Source organism: Python bivittatus, unplaced genomic scaffold (assembly GCF_059951505.1).
Source record: "Python bivittatus isolate LINGU-HERP-01145 unplaced genomic scaffold, Pbiv_v1 ctg000090_np1212, whole genome shotgun sequence".
In the NCBI taxonomy this organism is placed as follows: domain Eukaryota; kingdom Metazoa; phylum Chordata; class Lepidosauria; order Squamata; family Pythonidae; genus Python; species Python bivittatus.
Window position 1 is genome coordinate 5,228,388 of NW_028277046.1, and position 18,038 is coordinate 5,246,425.

Consider the following 18,038-nt stretch of genomic DNA (forward strand, 5'->3'; position numbering starts at 1 on the left):
CACACTTCCTAGGTGTGAAAGAAGCTCTGAAAAATCCCTCTTTATCTGTTTTAGGAGACAGCCTTGTGTGGGGAGGGGTGCTTTAGCAGTGGAAAATCAGATTGGCTGGGGAACATGGGGCTGCTTTGAGATCCCAGCGAGCCGTGGCGGACGTGTGCTGCTCTCCCAAAGCTTGGAGTTTAATAATGATAATAACTAGCAATAAAATCAATCAAAGATTAAAATGACAAGGGCAGCAGACGAGATGGAATAGGTTTGGTTCTCATTTACCCTGCTGAGAGCTTGGGGTGGGATTTTGGAATTGGAGGCTTCTGCGTTAAATGCTGGCCTGAGAAACCCTCCCAAATGTGCTCCCTTTTAAGAGGATGGAGGGGAGAATGGAACCATGATTAATTATGTAAAATGCTTTCAACTGGGAATTAGAGGGCCAAAACATGATGACAATACCAGAGTAGAGAAGGATGAACCCAAGTTTTCCTTTGGCTGGAATGCAAAAAAGATAGATAGATAGATAGATAGATAATGATAGATAATGATAGATAGATAGATAGATAGATATGCATAGATCAATCTAGGTGTTAGTTTTTTGGAAGACGGTGCAACCTTTTCAAATCCAAGGCGAGGATGCTGGGCTCACATTCCAGAAAGCAAGTCGGAAGATGAAGGAGTTGGCTGAGTAAGGGCAAAAACGGATGATTGGTTAATGTAGGAGTGTCTGCCTATTGTTGAGCATGAATCTTTTCACGTAGCGCCCATATTGTGCACGCCCAATAATGCTCAGAGAGAGTCATTCTCTTGCGGGGTGGGGAGGTGGGTGAGTTTTCCCTTAGGCCTCCTTTCTGCAAGGAAGTTATATTTTGGTCTGGGAGGAGGCCATGTTTGATTGAACTCTCTAGGACTTTGTCGGAAGAGGTCTTGGTGGTTAGAGAGGTGCCTCTACACAGCTGTGGCTGTGATGGTTGGGTAGGTAGCCTGAGCGCTTGCATATAGGAGAAGCTGGTTGAGTTTCCAGAATGGGCACCCACCCCAGCCCTCTCAAGGATGCTGTATTAATGGTCAATAACTCCAGCTGATGTTGACTGTAGCGTATGCGCCCGCCATGTTGGGTTTGTTTTCTAAAAGAAGGTTTGGTCTATGAGTGTGGCAGAACTAGGCGGTACACTCCTGGCTTGCAAGAATGGGGCTGTACCACTTCAGACTTCCTCTGATGCCAAGGGCAAGGATGGCCCCCCTCCCCATCACCGAGATTTCTCTGCCTATTTCAGCCTGTAGTTTGGGATCCATGGCACTGATAGGCCCAAAGGTTCAGGAAATAGGATGTTGGGCAGCCCATGGGTTGGCCTGAGATGTGAACATCCATGAATCTGGAGCCCCCACAGCTGATAACACCCTTCTGAGAGAAAGTCTGACATTTAACATCTACCCTTTGGTTTTACTCTCCTTGATGTCAAGGAACAAGAACTATTCCTGAAACTAAGGTGCCCATGAGATTAACCTCCAGGATGATGGGTTTCCTGCAGAACTGAGGGTGCAATGCTTAACTTTCCTCCTGGAAAGTCTTCTGAATGTGGTGGTGTGATATACATCCCACCGCAGGGAAAAAACTATGCTGATGGCATTCCTACATTGGGGAAATAGCCCCCCACCTACCCAGCTAAGGAGTGTGATTCAGACTTATGCCCAACGGCTTGAGCAAGGGCTGCCTGTAAGTCTGGGATAAAATAGCCAGAGCTGTATGTGGGCGGGGCAAGGGAGTGTAGGTGTGGCCAAAGCAGACAGTGGGTGTGGCCAAATACAAGGTTGGCATGTTCCAATCCTCTTGAGCAATTTTGTCCAGACACTTCGCTGGCTTTTTAAATGGATCTTCTTCAGTGCATCTTCTCCCACTTCTTTTGATCTGGAAACCGTAACTTTCATTTGCTGGGAAATTGCCCAGCCAAGAGCTTGATTATTTTAGACTCTGGCTTGAGAAGTGGAGGACAAGGTGGGAAAATGGATAGAAAGCTGGCGAGGAGTTGAGTGCCTTACATCCCTGATGGACAGGATTGCATTTGAACTCCCTTGTGACAGTGCTAAAATCTAGCGTTTGAACAACTCAGCTGTAATTTTAATATTTGGAAATCCCTTACAGTATGTGAAAATGGGTGACTCCTTTGGGCGTGTAAGGAAAGTTCAGAGAGTCTAGTAGGAATAACCATGAAGTGTAGATTGAGGCGGCTGGGGCCAAGGGCTGGGCAAATTTCTCTTTTTTTTTACTTATTTATTTATTTTCAAATTTGTATGCCGCCCATCTCCCCCAATGTAAAAGGAATAAGGGGCAAACGAACTTTTGTAAAACGCCAAGTGAGGGGAAGAGCCGAAAATGCAAAATGCAATCCCACACAGCAAAGTGGAGCAAGATATTGTAGCTTTAATTATTATTTCAGGTTAAGTTCTCCGTGCTGAAAATAAGAAAATTTCTTCTTTGAAAAAGGGAAGGGAAAAAAAGCAAACCAAGGCAGGTAAATAAATAAGTTAATAAATAAATAAATAGGCAGAGCGCGCTCTCTTCCAGCGCTCCCAGATCAGAAAAATCTTCAGAAATCCACACACCACGGGAAAGGAGCTGATCTTAGTTTCTTCTTGACCCTGAGAGCAAAGAAATGAAAAAGAGACCGGTTAGAGAGGAGGAAGCTCGTCTTGCGAATCAGTTATGCTGAACGTAACCACGTCAAGGGCATATCTGAGGTCTGGGGAAGAGGGAGCGTTTGCTCTCGGCGGCTAAACAAATGTTTGTGGTGGATCAGACCGTGGGGAGTGCCACAGTTGCTATTTCACATTTATGCCAATATCGCTCCCATTTTCTTCTGCAGGGCGGTTTTTATCTTTCTAAATAAAGCCAGCCTCCTCGGTAGAAATAATGAGGAGCGAAATAGGTTGTTTTTAAGACAGGAAGTCCTTGTGAAAACAGCTGAAAGTTTTTGCAGGGAAGCGAAGCATTGAATCGGATCAGGACGGAATCGGGGCTTCAATATCCATTACCGCGGCTGCTTTTCCCCTTGAAATAGCCCTGGTTTGGGAATGTCCTTTCCCCTTTAAATGGCTAATATTTGCAATGGGTGTGATGGTGTGGGAGTGACAGCCTCATCGTAAAACAGAGGCTGTTCTGAGCCCCGTGTTATCGCCAAGGTCTGTGTCGAAATGCTGATGGTTTTCTCCCCAAGTGTAGATAATGGTGACTTTGCTGTTTTAGGGAGGGCCAAAGGAGAGGAAGCCTTTTATTAAAATTCAGGGGGAAACAGCTGAAACTTGGGGAACTCTGTTGAATAGGCTTAATAACGAGGCGGGCCACAGAGCAGGAAATATTATCGACTCACCTTTGCATCCCATTCCGCTGACGGATCCGATCCGGTCCAATCTTCTGCCAAAGCAGCCGGATTCTCGCATGCTCTTGGCAGCCTGAATCCCCCTCATGTGTTTGAGCAGGGAAGTTCTGTCGGAAAAGACGGGAAAAGCGTCGGCCGCGGGCTGATCGTTGATGTCGTCTTCCGCCCGGCTCTCCCCCTGGATTTCGAATTCGTCGGGGTTGCTCTGTAAGTCCTCCATCAAGGCCACCTTTTCCTCCAACCTCTCCAGAAGAGCCTAGGATGGGAATCAAGAAGGCCGCGTCAGTTGCCGAATAAGGCAATCACGGTCATGGCTATTCCAGAGAAAGACCCACTGACTTCCTAGATAACTAGATGGAGCCTTAAATGCAATTCTCATTGGATGCTGGCATCTGTATTTTTCCTATCCTACTAAAATGGGCTTTCAGTTTAGCAAGAGGTGGCCTCTCAAGAGTCAAAACAGCACACCTGAGTCGGGAATAGTCAGGAATTTGCAAGTTCAAGGCAAACTAGAGAAACGAAGCAGGCGCTCCTTGGGGCATAATCGGTTGGCCCAAAATGTCAGTCCCCTGTTTGAAAAGAGCCGGGCTCCTGAGCAAAACTATGGGCCAGTCGGATTTGTTCACGGATGCATGGATGGAAGCATTTCACGCTGCAAGGAACACGGGTCTCCATCCCTCTTTCCCCCCCCTCGGTATCCTTGCCTGATGATCATCTCTCTCTGCCTTAAATAATTTCAAGGAAGGAGAACCCATCTTGCTTTTCAGGAGTTTCTCCTCATGTTTTGCGAAGCCTAACTCCCTTTACGTTTGTCCTAGTCCTGCTTTTGGGAGCCACTTGGAGCAACATCACTCCTTTCCCTCCACAGCAGCCCTTCTGATGTCTCTCTGTCTCTGGCTAAATACACCAGCAATGTCTGCCAGAGGTGCGCGGCCTTCAGGGTCAACCACCTGCTTCCAGCTGGAGTCAGCCAATCTGTGACATGGGTATAGAGTCAACTGCTCTTCTCTAGGATAGATAGACTGCTTCTGGACCTGGGTTCCCTCCTGAAAGAATTCTCTCCTAACAGACTCTGGGTATGGCTAGGCAGCGGCTGGCAGTTCCACGGGTGTCCTAGTCTGCATGCTGGATCCTTCTCAAGCCTAGATGGGTCGCAAGGACCAAATCCCCTTACCTCCATATCGGCCAGCTCCTCGGCTGGGCTGAGGCTGTGGACGGGGTGAGCCGCCGAATGCTGGTAGCAGAGGAAAAGCACCAAGGAGAAAATGGTGAGGAATGAACCCTTAGCATCCATTCTTTCGGGTCAGCTCTCGCGGCGGAGTCGGCTTTTTCGGAGGCGACGGTGGCTTTATAGTCTTCTCTCTCCGACGTCCGCGGCTTGTGCTCCCCTTTCTCCCGCGAGTTCTTATATACCCTTCGGAAGCTAGCTCTGCTTTCTTGGGTTATCTGGAGCGCATTCCAGTGCTGTTTCTGGCATGCTGCGTTTCCAAGAGAAGATTCTCTTTATTAGGTGTCACGGGGTAGCGGCTGTTCCAGAGGCATGCGAGTCACAAGCCAGTGATTTCATGTTGCCGGACCTCTCCGTTGATACCGCGAGCGGAGATTACGCGCCACCCCTGGCTGGACATTCTTAACATTTTTCCCCCTTCAGGTTGATGGCCTCTGGGGAAAGACATCTCTGTCTTTTTCCCCCCAAGGGGGGCAGAAGGCATCACGGAGAAACTGCCTTGTATAGGAAACGCACAAGGGAAGACAGACTTTCGGGAGGACAAACTCCAGCATCCTTCGTCTGTTGCTGCCATATATGGCCTACAGGGAGCTAGCCACATTTTTTCACCTCCAAATATTGGGGCTTTTTTCCTTTGCGGGTTTTAATTTTGGAACGGAGGGTCCCCAGGCCTGTTATTCTAAAACGAGGTGCGGGCACAAGGCACGCAGCTCGCTGAACCTGAATCGACCCATTTGTTCAGCCATCTATGCTAACTGAGACAAAGAAGGAAAGCTTGGCGTGTTGGTTAGGCGTACTCGATCATGCCTCGTGTCTAGATGCAGCTTAAGAATCCAGCTGCTTCCGAAAGCCTAAGGAAAATTGCCCCTTTTGCTGCTGTTCGATGTGGAGTGCTTCTGAAGGTGGAGGAGTTGTCTTGTAGGGGGTCTACAATCTCTTATTCAGCTGGCCTCCTCCCCTCTTCAAGCCACCTGAGCTGGTGGCTTGTCAGTTTGGGAAACAGAGACACAAAATGAGTAACCCCTCTATTCTCCAGGAGGTGGTTTGCCCAGAGATGCTCTGAGGAAGGTCAACACTCAACCATTCCATCCTCCTGGCAAATAACTATCAATGTCACGGCTGACACGCTGAAGAAGTACTTGGCTTGCCTGCGTGTAGGCCAGGAACGGGGAAAGCCTTTTGAAAGAGCCGATGTTCTTGCCTGCACTCCTATTTTTTAAAGTGTGTGTGTTTGTGTGTTAAAATAGATAGATAAAAAGCCCATACCCTCCACAAGGTACTGCCAAGGGGGGGAAAAGAGGATTTTTTTTCCTTCCAGCGATCCAATTGGTATGTGCTAAGCCATCGCAGGGTATCTTACTTCCTGTGTTGAACTCCAGTGTAAGAATCCAGCCCCTGTGACTGACTTCTGTCTCGACTGAGTTGCTAGGGATCCCCAACAAATCAAAATGAGAAAATCTGCATCCAGCTAGTCCACGGTGATGCTATTGAACCCCTTGCAACAAGATGCGTGTTGATGGCTGTCCGTGGGAATGTTTTTAGGATCAACGGCATTCGATACCAGCGGCTGGGAAAAGTGTTCAGAAGAGTAATTCACTGACCGCTCTAGGTGCTTTTAAGGGAAGAGGAAAATGCTGCTGCTACTGATTTTCTGCTTTTTATAAGCCCCTGCATTAGGGAATGGAGCCTCCGCGTTCAAAGCCGGTCAACCTCTGTATGCCAGCGTCGGAGGAAATAGGCAAGGAGGTGGAAGAGTGTGAGAAGAGCCTTGCTCTGCCTCATTTATTAGTGCCAGTGGCCTCCCTGGGTTGAGGTCAGTTTTGACCTTGGAAAAAAGACCAGGAGAAAAACCGGTCGGAGCTAGTCGAAGAACCCAAGCCTTGCTAAGGACTTTGTGCGCGGAGGGTTGCGCTCTGCTGTCCATGGTGCTGAGCCCACAGGTCTTTAAATCACTTCCTTGCAGCTTGCTCTGAGAATGCAAGCCTCACTCAAGCCCGTAGAGATGCATGAATGGCTGTGAGAAATTGGGTTGGTCCTTCCATGCACAGAGAATTGGACACACCTGGCTGGAACTCCCTGATAGATTTCTGGGCATCGGACCCTTAGGAATATGCATTTGCGATGCAGATACTTTCCAGGACCCTTCCCCTTCCCCTTCCCTCCCCTCTGACAAAGACCCAAGTCTCCATTTCTACAAAACATTTATTGATGCCTGTTAACAATCAGATTTGGTCCCCATGACAAAGAAGGGAGGGTCTCCCTGGTTGTAGGACAACGACGTTTGAATGTTAAAAGATCCTGTACAATATTGAGACTGTGAGGTTTAGACAGCGTGAGAAGCAGAGTTGATCTTTTTGCAGGCGATGGAGAGGAGAGAACGATTTTCCAAGGGTGGAACAGTTCATGTCGAGGACTTTGTCGGCTGCTGGCTTTTGGGGGAAGGTGTGTCGAGGAGGTTTTGCATCTCAGCTTCTTGGTCTCCTCCAGGAACCTGAAACAGAGTTTAAAAAGTAATGGGTGAAGGATTCACATCGTCAGATCCTCAAATCCCATTTCTGCTTATGAGAAGGGGTCCCAGAATACAGAAGAATAGCTAGCTGAGTTTGTGTGAGCAGCCTAACATGGAGAGAGCAAAGCTCAGTGAGATGGTAACGCTCCCCCCTTGGAAAACAGAGCCAGAATCCAATAGGTAGAGCTGAGGCCTTGAAGGACATCTAGTCTACCCTTGCAAGAACCTTACGCAGAGTTGGCTGTTCCCATGTTACGTTTCTCCTACAACTACTTTACATCAGAATTGTCCCTCCTCTCAACTTGAGTAAACTGGTAATTGAATTTTGGAAGCTGAGCTCTTATTTGTCCCTCTCTGAGTTCTAGAAATGTTCTGTCACCCATCTGTACTTTCTCCTGCTTTGGGGGAAAAAAAAATCACACGTCACACGTTATGCCCCAGAAGTTTTCATTCTCGCCTTTCAAACTGGGGTGATTTCTCTGCCCGTTATTCCTTTCTTTTAATTTGTTTTACAAAATTGGTGTCAGAATACACAAGCCACTGGGTTTTCCTCGAACGGTTCGCCCTTTTCATCCCGCCAACGCCAAGTGAAAGTTGATCCAGATGTTGTGCTTAATGCTTCTCCCCGCTGCCCAATGCAGTGAGTGGAATCTCTTCAGTTTTGAGATTTGGAAAAAAGTCACAGTAAGCAGATTGGGGTCCCTTGACTTGTAAATATTATACACAAATGCAGTTTACTCCCCTAGGTGTTGGTGGGGCAGGGAGGTTCTTTGGGGTACGTTTTGTGTGGTTCCAAACCTAGACCTGTAAGTGATGCTTGAATAGCCCTACACCGTAAAGCTCTTAAAGGGGACCTACGGGGTTTGTAAGTCTTGCAGCCGAGTCCCGTCTGGGTCCCGATCCGATCGAGTCTGATCCCGAAGCACCCGGAGAAGTACCTCCTCGACGCCACCAGGAATTTCCTCCACTGCGCCTCCATCTCTCCTTGAAAGAGGGGGTCCTGAAGTTTGGGCTCTTGGGAAGGGGTCATCTCAGAGTCCCCAAGGTCAGGATAAGAGTCGTCGTCATTTGCACCGCCGGCTTCGTAGTCAGCAAGTTCTAGTTCCCCCTGCTGGAGTTTTTCCCGTAGCCGGTCAAGGAGGTGCTAAAATGGTAAGGGATGAAAAGAGAATCAGAACACTCTTGTCGTTTTTTTCTCCCTGCACAACCGAAACAGAGCCCTGCGCTGTTGCCCACCCAGAATAACTGAACGAGATTCTAGTCCTCATGGTTCTAGGAGAAGGGTTCCTTAAAGGAAGGCTTCTGCTCCTTACGCGGCTTTATACTCAGACCGTCTGCATCGCTCTGTTGGCAACCCTCTGCCCTCCAAGATCTGGAGACCTCGTGAGCGGCACCTGCATTTTCAGCAGGTAAAGCCAGCTGAATCTCCTTGATCCGCAAACGCCTTTGTCTTTCCCACCCTCTGCTGTGGGTTGCGCCCCAACCAAAGAGGTGCCCCCGGGAGTCTGTCGTTCTCCTCCTCCTTACCTGCAGGGCCCGCACGTCTTGGCCAGAGGGACCCCCCGTCACTGGATGAGCTGAGCCCGGCCCCGCCGGCAGAAACACCACAAGCAAAGTGAGGGAGTAAGTCAGACCCAGGCGGTCCATCCTGCTTGGCATATCCCAAGGCCTCGGGGATCTTTGCCGAACAGTAGGAAGGGCGCTTGGTTTTATAAGCCCCTCGAAGGGAGCTTTCTCTCTGCTTCAAGCCGGCTGGGCTCCAGTGACAAAGGCCGCTGAACCCTGATAAGGAAACTGGTTCCAACTGGCCTGGCTAAGAGCGGAGAGTTGGGGAAAAGCCGCCCTTGCTTCCCCCCCCTCCCCATCGAACGAAGCAATTACAGTTTTGTCGTTGAGCCGCCGAGCGCACAGCGCCCATTAAGCCTCCCAGCCCAGAGCCAACCGAGGTGCTTAAACTTCCCCTGTTCTGGCTGCCATCAGTCACGTCCCCTCCCACTTGCATCCTTCCAGCTTCCCCATTCAGGTGGTCGTGGGCTTCGATCGGGGGTCGTTCGGCGTGCCGGATGGTCGGAAATGCCCTGTCCAGTTGCCTGGCACGGCTGGCAAAACGCTGAAGGAGGAAGATGCGTTGCACCAAAGTTCGGGAGGGGCGTCCCGAGAAATTGGCCAGTGCTCTTTGCACGCAAGAGAATGGGTTAAAACCAAGTGCCCCCCTGAGCTGCCCACAACTTTGGTTATTCAGTGCAAACAGGAAGGGGAAAGTGATTAAATCGGTGATGGACAGGACTCATGCAAACTCTGAATTGAATCAAGGTGACACGACGGGAAATCGATCCGGCTTTCCTCCTGCCCCCGCCCGCTCCGTGTTTGGGAAGCTGGCCCCTGAGGTGGCATTCCTTCTGAGCCAGGCCTTTTCAGTTTGAGCTAGCTTAAGTGACTTTATATTTTAAGGGCTGATGTTTGGGTTTTTTTTTTTTTAACGAATTCTTGCTTGTTAGTTTGAGCGTGCGATGGGCAGGACAGCAGAAGATAAACTGAAGCAATCAATCAAGGTGAAAGGTGGCCATTGGCACAAGGGGCGGGGGTTGTGCCGGTGCATTGAAAGGCTCTCTGTCCATGCTCAGAGTGCCTTTATTCAGAGGCACATTCATGCCCCGAGCTTCCCTCTGCCTGTCCTGGCACCTGAAGCCTTAACGATCTGCTTGGTTCTGCCTGAACGATGGAGACCTGCAGCGATTCTCCCCGATTCCAAATGGAAAAGGGTTGGGGGGTTTCCGTGAATCCAGCTGCTCTTTCTGGGTTCCTGCTGGCACCCGCGGCTTCCTCCTACCTGCTTCACGGAGGCTCCCTTCTTTGTCAGGCTTCAAAGGGCACTTTCATGATTTATATGCTAATAGAATAAACAGGGGTGGCCAGGCAGACGCTGTTAATTAGGAGCGCCTTTTATGTGTGGGGGAAAAACACTTTCCCGTGGCCTGCCTGCCTTTCTGTTTTAATTGGGAGTTTTCTGCAGTGGTTTTATTTCCCTGGGTGGATCCGGGCCAGGTGCGTCTCTGCATGATGCTTTGAAGGTCCGGGAAAGGCGGCAGGGAAAATCAAAGTAATGCGTGGTTTGGATACACGTAGAAACACGGGTGGAAGAGTTGAGTTCAAAACGAGAAGTTGCATCTTGCTCCCAAAGCGTTGCGGCTGGAGTCCGTCTGTGTTTTGGCCCCCAGAGGTCAAGGAGGAGCACCTCCATTTGGGAAAGGGCCCACTAAAGGGAGCGATATTCTGATTATAAAGAGGAAGAGTAACCGGTGGGCAAAATTAAGGCTAACAATCCGTTTTTCCCCCCGTCGCTCTTTTTAAAGAGCCCCCAAATAAATGGAGTCAAGTGCAAAGCGGGGACTTGAGAGGCAGAGCCAGCGTTCTCTCAGCCAGCCTTTCCAAGCTGCTAGTCCTCAGCTTCCATCTGTCAACGGGATGTTATTTTAGTTGCAGAAATATGGGAGTATGTTTTCTGCAGGCCCACACTTGTATCCCAGCCTTCTGGCAGGGACTTGGGGATTGCGTTCGGGGAAGCAAAACTGTATTGCTAATTATATCTCCGTATTTCTCTTTTTTTTCCCCCCCAATGGTCATTCCTCTATGTTTCTGTTAGCAAGGTGGCCACCTGGTGATTGCCAGTTTGCAAAACCTTCAGGCATTCTCTGAAGCATCCAGTTAAGTGTGTGTGTGTGTGTGTGTGTGTAAAATCCTGGTTTGTGTGGGCTGCGATAGATTCAGTCCTGGCAGATCCACTTTCTCCTATCTCTGGCTCTTACGTTGTTGCCCTCAGCTTTATGTTCTCCAGCCCAGAGGTTTCCCCGTTTCTGTATCACGGGATTGTTCCCACCCCACTTTTAGCCCCATCAACCTGACCCCTCATGGTACTAGCACACTTTGGTGGCCATACTGGCTGTGGATGATGGGAGTGTGTAGTGCAGCACGCCTCGAAGGTAGACCGTATTGGAACAGTTGTGTCTTCAGAGCGGAGAAGGACCATTACGCCAAACACCCTTAAAATAAATATTTTCCAGCATGGTTGAACAGAACATGCCAGCAGCCTACCTGTGTCACGTGGGAATCGTTTTGGAGGTCTAGTTTTGGTTTAAGTGGGGAAGCAAAAAGAGGTCCTGGAAATGAATTGGACAAATGACAAAATCTGGTATATTTGACCGTCACGTGGATGAAGTTCTTGGCGTGTATATTGATCGCACATTGAAAGACATTGCAGGAACCCGGGAGAGCTCTTCGAAAATGAACACCAAGGTACAAATGTCGGTGTTTGTTTCCCCGAGTTGTTTCATGCATCGCGTTTGCACGTGTCATTCTTTCTGGTTTACCTGGAGCTAGATCGTTTGAAGGGCTGAGATATCCGAGGGATTTTGCTTCTGCGTCGGCTCGTTCACACATGCAGATCGCTTCGTCCTTCTTTTAAGAACTGGTCTGCAGATGCTTTTGAGCAGAGAAAGATGCAGTTCTTTCCTCTGGCATTTCCTGTACATGGAGGCTTCACTGCGTGGTAAGGGATCCCTCCATCCTCTGTGCAAACTAGCCGTACGGAGGACGGCTTGTCCAGCTTCCCAGAGACTCAACATGCACGTGTGGATCAGGCGGGTAGGGGAGACACGGTTGCTGAGGGACTGGCTTGATGCTGCGTTGATGACGAGGGTGTTTGGAGAACGTGATGCTGACGGTCTCAGCCGGAAGGCAGAGAGTCTGTGAAGGAAGAAGAGCAAGCTGAAATTCTTGTTTGGAAGGTGGTAGCGTTGGGTTTTGCCCAGAGGGTAAGATTGAGGATGTCAAGCCAGGGAAAGCTGGGTATGGTCTTACAAAGAGACAGCGAAGAGCCTCTTCGAAGAACAGGCCGTTCTCCCTCGGTCTCTCAATTGGGAGAGAGCAATACACCCAGAGCAGGGACTCACACAGAGAGGCAGTGGGCAACCTCCCTCCATTAGTGGGAGTCTCTGCATCAGGAATGCTCAGCGACCTGGTTGGCAGGCAGAGAAGCGCCAGAAATAACCCGCCTTGCATGAAGCAGGCTGGCCCGGAATGAATGCCCCACTCCTGGTCTGGTGGCAGAAGATAAAGACTCTCCCTGTGAAGAAAGGAAGTTGCTAGTCCTCATGGTCTGAAAAGAAGGGAACCCTTTAAGTTGGATCGTTGGAACCGATTCCTGACATGGAGTGGCAGCCAGTCTCCCTGGGGGCTGGGGGCTTTCTGCCCGTCCCAATTGGTTGCAGTGACCATACCCCGTTCTTCAACCTTTTGGCCCCCCCTTTTGAGCTCAAGTGACATTTCGTCCCAGCCAAGGACTCACCTGCTCGTTTGGGGCTCAGCACCCCAGCCTGCTGAAGGCTCCGATCCGGTCCAGCTTGGCCCCGAAGCAGCCCCGCGACTGCCCCTTTTTGCTCCTGGCCTGGTGCCCCCTCGCGGAGCCGAGCAACTCGCCAAAGAGCTGCTCCAAACCCCCGTCGTCCTGCAGGCTCCCGGCCCACGGGAAGACCACGTCCGGCTGGCCCAACGCTCCGGTCATCAGGGACTCCTCCTGCTCTCGGTCCGTCTCCTCCAAGCCCACCGGGGACTCCAGGCCTTCCTCCAACAGTTTCGACAAGCCCTGCAAGCAGGAAGCAGGAAACCTGATCTCCTCTCGGCAACGTGGAGAGCCGGCTAGCCTCCCTGCGGCAAGAGAGAGGGCCTCTCTCCCTCCCCACCCCAGGGGTATAACTGCATCGACTTCCAGGCCCATCCGAACAGGGCGCCTTCCCAACCGGGCATTGGCATCTCCCACCAGCTTTTCAAGCAACTTGTAACCCCAAGATTGTCCTAGCCAAGTCCCCCCACTCAGAGCCCGTGCGCCAAGCTCGTTTCTCCCCGTGTTTGGAATTTCTCTGCACCCGGAGAGCCTGGTAGCGGGTTCTTTTTAAAGGGAGCCCACGTAGCTTTGGAGCCTGTACACGGGAAAGGGGCCTCCAGGTGCAGAAATCCGCCAGGTGTGGCCTCCCTCTTACCTGGATCTCTGTCAGCGGCTTGGCTCTCCCTTGACCACATCCGAGGAGCAAAATCAGAAGGAGCCAACCTGGGCAGGGCACCTGAAAGGTCATCCTTGCTCTGCAGTGGTTTCTTGGACGGGGACCCCTTTCAGTCCTCCTCTCCGCCAGGTGCCAAGGTGAGCCGGCCTGTTTCTCTTGGCTGCTTTTATATCTCCCTTGGCCCCCCCAAGGCCCCCTCCCAGGTGCCAGAAAAGGCTCAGGGATTGGTTTAAGTCCTCTCATCCTTTGTCGACGGAGGAGGAGGAAACAAACTCAGCATCTCTGCCCGTCCGTTCTCTCTGCAGGGGAAGCCACCTCCGTTTCTGCCTGGCGGAACAGCACGCCCAGATGTGCTCGGGGGAGATCAAAACCCCTGGACGCACAAACCTCGGCCACTGCTTGCAGGCCAGCTGTTGAGAAACCCTCCCCAGGCTTAGCTAGATGGCCGAAGGTGGTTTGGACGGGTTCCCCACCAGGAAAATAGTGAGTGGAAACAACTCAAAGGGAAAAAGAGAGAGGACTCTCGGAGCGATGCAGAATGGCAAATGGATTTGTTTCCCTGTTTTTGGGTAGGGAGACAGGGACCAGGAAGATTCGGTTGCCGACCGGCAAATCAGATTCCTCTCTCCTTGTAAGGAAAGCAAAATGGGCAAACTCGAGAATGGGTTTATTTATAATCCCTGTAATGGGGAAGGGGGGGGGGTGTCTTTATATATAATGCAAGATTTAAAAGCTCTGTGTCCACTCACGAAGCTGACAGTTTCAAAATGATTGAGGGGGGAGGCTGTTCTCGGTCTTCCACCCACCCAGGGAAAGTAGCTTGAACGTCCCCAGTCCTGAGCACAGTTTGGGGTCTCCCCATGGCGGCAGCAGTGGGGGGCTTAATGAGGCACCTCTGCCTGGGTCTCCAATTAGAAACCTTCCATTAATTTTTCAGGACGGTTTGGCAGACGTGCTGCAAACAGAGAGGCTGGTTGGTTTCATCAAGGCTGATGCTTGCAAGCCAGTTTGGAAGAGAGTCCGGGGGGAGCGTCTGTCCCCCTTTGTCATTCCAGAAGAAAGTTGTCTGAAAGTTTTGAGGCGGGCGAGAGAAGAAGCCCCTTTCTCTTCCCTCGCCTCTCTTTTTATGAAGCAGGAGGAGCTCTGTGTTTTCAAACACTTCGTGGAAACAACCCAGGAAAGGGTCATATTTTCCAAGCAGGCTGATGGAGTGATGAAAATAGAGCATCACCTGTTGAACGGTTGCTTGGACACGAAGAGAGGCACCAGCCTGGAAGCTGACGTCCTGCCTCCCCGTTTTTTCCTTCCGGCCTCTGATTTTTCTTCTCTTTTTATGCACCAGGCCAAAAGAGCTGGAGAACAGGAGCCCATAGCGTGGTGCCCCCCAGCCTCCAAGGATCCCCTTCCCCGGAAAGTGATGACAATATTCATATACACCCCTTGACTAAACGGCTGCATTCACACCACCCCTGAACCCGCTTGTGGCTTTTTCCGGATTCAGCCCATTTTTGAACCACAAACAGCCCCCCCAACTTAACCAGCATTAAGGTTAACCAAGTTTAGCATGTTTGTGGCACCAGTAGGATTTGACCCGATTGGATTAATTGTGCTGCGTGAACTCAGCCGGGGACTTAAGAGCAATTTATTTTCCTGCACGCTGAACGAGAAGGATGAATGTTTCAAAAAATAATAATAATAAATTCAGTCCAGCTTTGCATTTTCCTGTTTTCAATGGGTGGGCAAAACCAGCCGAATTCGGCTCTTCGACGTCTGACGGAGTTCAGCAGGCCCTGGGCATAAAACCGAGCAACTTCTGCCATTTCAGCATCGTAATTACTGGCTAAACCGGTTGCTAAGCAGCGAAACGTAGCCCACAGTGGCTTTTGGGCACGGGGGTGGCTTTTGGGGCCTCCCAGCCCAAGTGCAACTGGGGGGGGGGTCCTTTTTTTCTGTCTTCCTGTCCCCTCTTCCAAGAGCCTGTATTTGGGGGGGCGATTTCTCTCTGCCTATGAAGTTGCCCCTCTCTTGTAATGCTCAATGGTTGACTGTCTTTACAGGCTCTACTTGTAATACATGGATACGTAGCCGATAGGTCTCAACAGCTCTTGGAGTACAGTTTCCCTGTTTAATACTTAATAATCATGGATTTCTTGGAATAGAGCTAGCCTAGGCTTGCTCTACGGAATTTGTAGCTGGCTTCTCCGAGCTTCGGGAAATCAATACCACGGTATTGATTCGGTTTTCTGCAAATGCTTCGCCTTCTATCCCACTGAGGCTTGCTCCCTGCCACGGTTCAGAAGCAGATTTTTTTTTTTAATAATCTTGTTTCAAATAATATTTTTTCTCCAACGTCGGTCCAACCCATTTGAAGCAAGACAGTAGCCGTAGGAACTTGGCGTGGCACGGAGCGTTTCTCTTCCGCCTGTCCTCACAGTCATCGCGGCGAGATGATGGTTTCTCCGCGCTCAGAAGCAAAAGGCCGGCCTCTTTCCGCTTTCTCGCGTTCTTCTGCCGCATCGTGGCGTCCAGCGGCCTTGGCACGCCGCGGCGAGAAGTCGCCATCCTGGAGCTCCATCGCAGGAGGTTGGAGGTGTTTCTGGAGGGCAGGAAAAGCCAAAAGACCAGGTTCATCGATCATATTCTGCTGACCGCAACGAAGCTTGGTGGGACCGAGTGCCGGGAAAGATTGAATCGGGGCTTAGGAGCTGCACAAGAGGAACCTGCTGTTAGCTGTGCTCGTTGACCTCCCCAGAGCGATGCCCTCCAAGATTTGGGGGCAACCCAGTGGTGGGGACGTTCCAAGCAGTGAAGGCTGGAAAACTGAGCTGCAACAGTGAACAACCAGCGAATTCGGATGGGGCCCTTTGGGAACAGAAGAAAGGGGGGACAGCTTTGCAGAGAGAGATGCGCTTTTAGGAAGAGGATTTAAACAGCCACAGCTTGTCCCAGGATTGTGTTTTCACCCTGTGGAGCTAACCAGCTGCTAGTTTTTAAGGGCTCGACGGTCCCTGCTGATCGGGTCACCATCTCAGCCCGTCAGTTGCCTTTTCTTCGGTCGATTTGCCCGGTCCCCTTCCAAAGCCGCCCAAATTTGGGGCGATCCAAACACACCTCTCTTGTTGGGAAGTGCAAATGGGGAAGACCACCCGTTTTCGCCCACAGAGGAACCTACTTAGCGGGCCCCCTATTCTGCTTTTGAGGATTGCCCTGTTCCAAGCGCGTCGCTCTGGCAGGTGAGGGGATGGTTTAAAGTTTCCCCTTCGTTTGGTGTGTCCGTGTCAAGAATGTCCTTCTGAGAGCGGGGAGTCCTCCAAGTTGCCACGGGGCGTTTCTAATTAGCAGACGGGGCGTTTCTAATTAGCAGACGCAGCTCACATTTCAGCCAGGTGGGAATCTCCCAGGGGAAGCCCAAGGCCTGTCTGGGGCGAGGCAGCACCCAGGGGTCCGGAGATGCAGTAGGTGAAACGATTTGCTTGTTTCCTTTGGGCAGTTGGTACTTTCTATAAACAAGAGCAGAAGTCTGCATCTTGGCGAGATGCGCTGCGGTTAAGCTCTGTGCCAGCGGTTCAGATAGATTGCCTTGGCCCCTGGAGGTTCCCCCTGGTGAATCGCCCGTCTTTTTTTTTTGTTTGTTTGAGATTTAACATCTCCATCAAGGCTTCCTCCAGGACCGCGGAGATTAACTGCCACCTTTCAGTCCAGCTGCCCTTTCTGATTCTGCTCGAGCCCTTTCAAAGCCAGCTGGTTCTGTGAGTCACGGGGCACGCGGCGGCCTCGACTCATTCCCTGAAATTTGTCCTTTGTAAATGTTAGAGGGAGGGAGGGGCTGCCTCCGCTGAGCAAAATGGCTATTAAAAGAACTTAATGGGGGCCGTCATTGACTTCTGATACTGAGCGCGTCACATAGTCGTGCAATTGTGGCCCTTCGGGGGCTGACCAGAATTGCTGCACCAAAGGGGTGGGCGGGTTAAGTTGTTCCTCCTGAAAAATACCACATTAATGGGAAGGATGGGGCCGATGATGCATTTTCAGCGGAAATACGCATTTGCAGACTGGACCCCAAATGCTGTCTTTTTGCAGGGAACTAATCAGGACCTTGGCATATAACAAACTTGGATTAGGCATTCGGCCTCTTAGAGGGTCTTGCGAACAGTTTTTCTGGAGATTTCTTGCGTAAAACCTGAATCAGTTTGCAAAGTTTCCCACTTAGCCCCGGCTGGTTGTTTTGCCAGGGACGGGCTGTGAATGAGATCCAACTTTCCTAAATTGGAAGGGCTCGGACGAAAGAACTTGCAAGCAGCCAGAAGAGACCTGGGGGCAGGGGGGGGGCCTTGATGAGCGTCCAAACAGCCTCCCTTCCCCAGGGATGCAGCCACAGAAGGAAGCCCCCCAGATCCCATCCCATTTGCCCCAAATCCCCTCCCTGACCTATCCTTTCCTTGCAAACGACGCTGGGTGACCCAGCCGGTGTTTTTCCCAAAAACACCTCCCGGAAGCCGCCGTGTGCCTGCGTGCAGATGTCAGAACGGCGGCTTGTCATCGCTGCAGATTAGACGCCCGAGTTTTGAAACCTCACACTTTGGAGGTGCTTGACAAGCAGCGCTCGGGGCTGCAGGCCCGGAGTCTGAGCGAGGGTAGCCGATAAGTCTAGCTGTCATCTCGTTGTTCGCACTTCTGCGGTTTGATGAACTGTCTCCTTCCCCTGCTTATTTCCAGAAGGGTCCTGCAGCCACCAAGGTTTCAAGAGCCGTCGGAAAAGGGGTGCCCGGTGTTTGCTTTCCACCCTGCAAAGCAGGAATGTGTTTCAGTGCGTAAGGCAGAGTTTCTCAACCTTGGCAGCTTGAAGATGGGTGGACTTCCACTCCCAGAATTCCCCAGCC

At 50.9% G+C, this 18,038-nt stretch overlaps 2 protein-coding genes across 5 annotated transcripts; both read right to left on the reverse strand.

Annotated features, from left to right (window-relative positions):
- Positions 1 to 2,390: 2,390 nt before the first annotated feature.
- LOC103051068 (natriuretic peptides A-like) lies at positions 2,391 to 4,757 on the reverse strand. Its single transcript, XM_007420069.4, has 3 exons — positions 4,540 to 4,757; positions 3,357 to 3,621; positions 2,391 to 2,628 (listed from the first exon to the last, which is right to left on the reverse strand). Exons 1-3 carry the CDS (start codon positions 4,657 to 4,659, stop codon positions 2,612 to 2,614), a joined length of 402 nt encoding a protein of 133 aa, XP_007420131.1. The 5' UTR covers positions 4,660 to 4,757; the 3' UTR covers positions 2,391 to 2,611.
- A 1,839-nt stretch (positions 4,758 to 6,596) lies between these two features.
- On the reverse strand, positions 6,597 to 16,497 carry LOC103058660 (natriuretic peptides A-like). Of its 4 annotated transcripts, XR_015795487.1 has the most exons (5): positions 13,138 to 16,497; positions 12,447 to 12,743; positions 8,630 to 11,845; positions 8,041 to 8,246; positions 6,597 to 7,084 (listed from the first exon to the last, which is right to left on the reverse strand). XR_015795487.1 is itself a non-coding variant. In XM_088136843.1 (4 exons), the coding sequence occupies exons 2-4, from the start codon at positions 8,759 to 8,761 to the stop codon at positions 6,796 to 6,798; spliced, it is 627 nt and encodes a 208-aa protein (XP_087992969.1). In that variant the 5' UTR covers positions 8,762 to 9,212; positions 9,933 to 11,842; the 3' UTR covers positions 6,597 to 6,795. The 4 variants fall into 4 exon arrangements, 3 of the variants coding, with proteins under 3 accessions (XP_087992969.1, XP_087992968.1, XP_025033528.1); XM_088136843.1 differs by lacking the exons at positions 12,447 to 12,743; positions 13,138 to 16,497 and having other exon boundaries at positions 8,630 to 9,212; positions 9,933 to 11,842; XM_088136842.1 differs by lacking the exons at positions 12,447 to 12,743; positions 13,138 to 16,497 and having other exon boundaries at positions 8,630 to 11,842.
- Between the last annotated feature and the right edge of the window lie 1,541 nt (positions 16,498 to 18,038).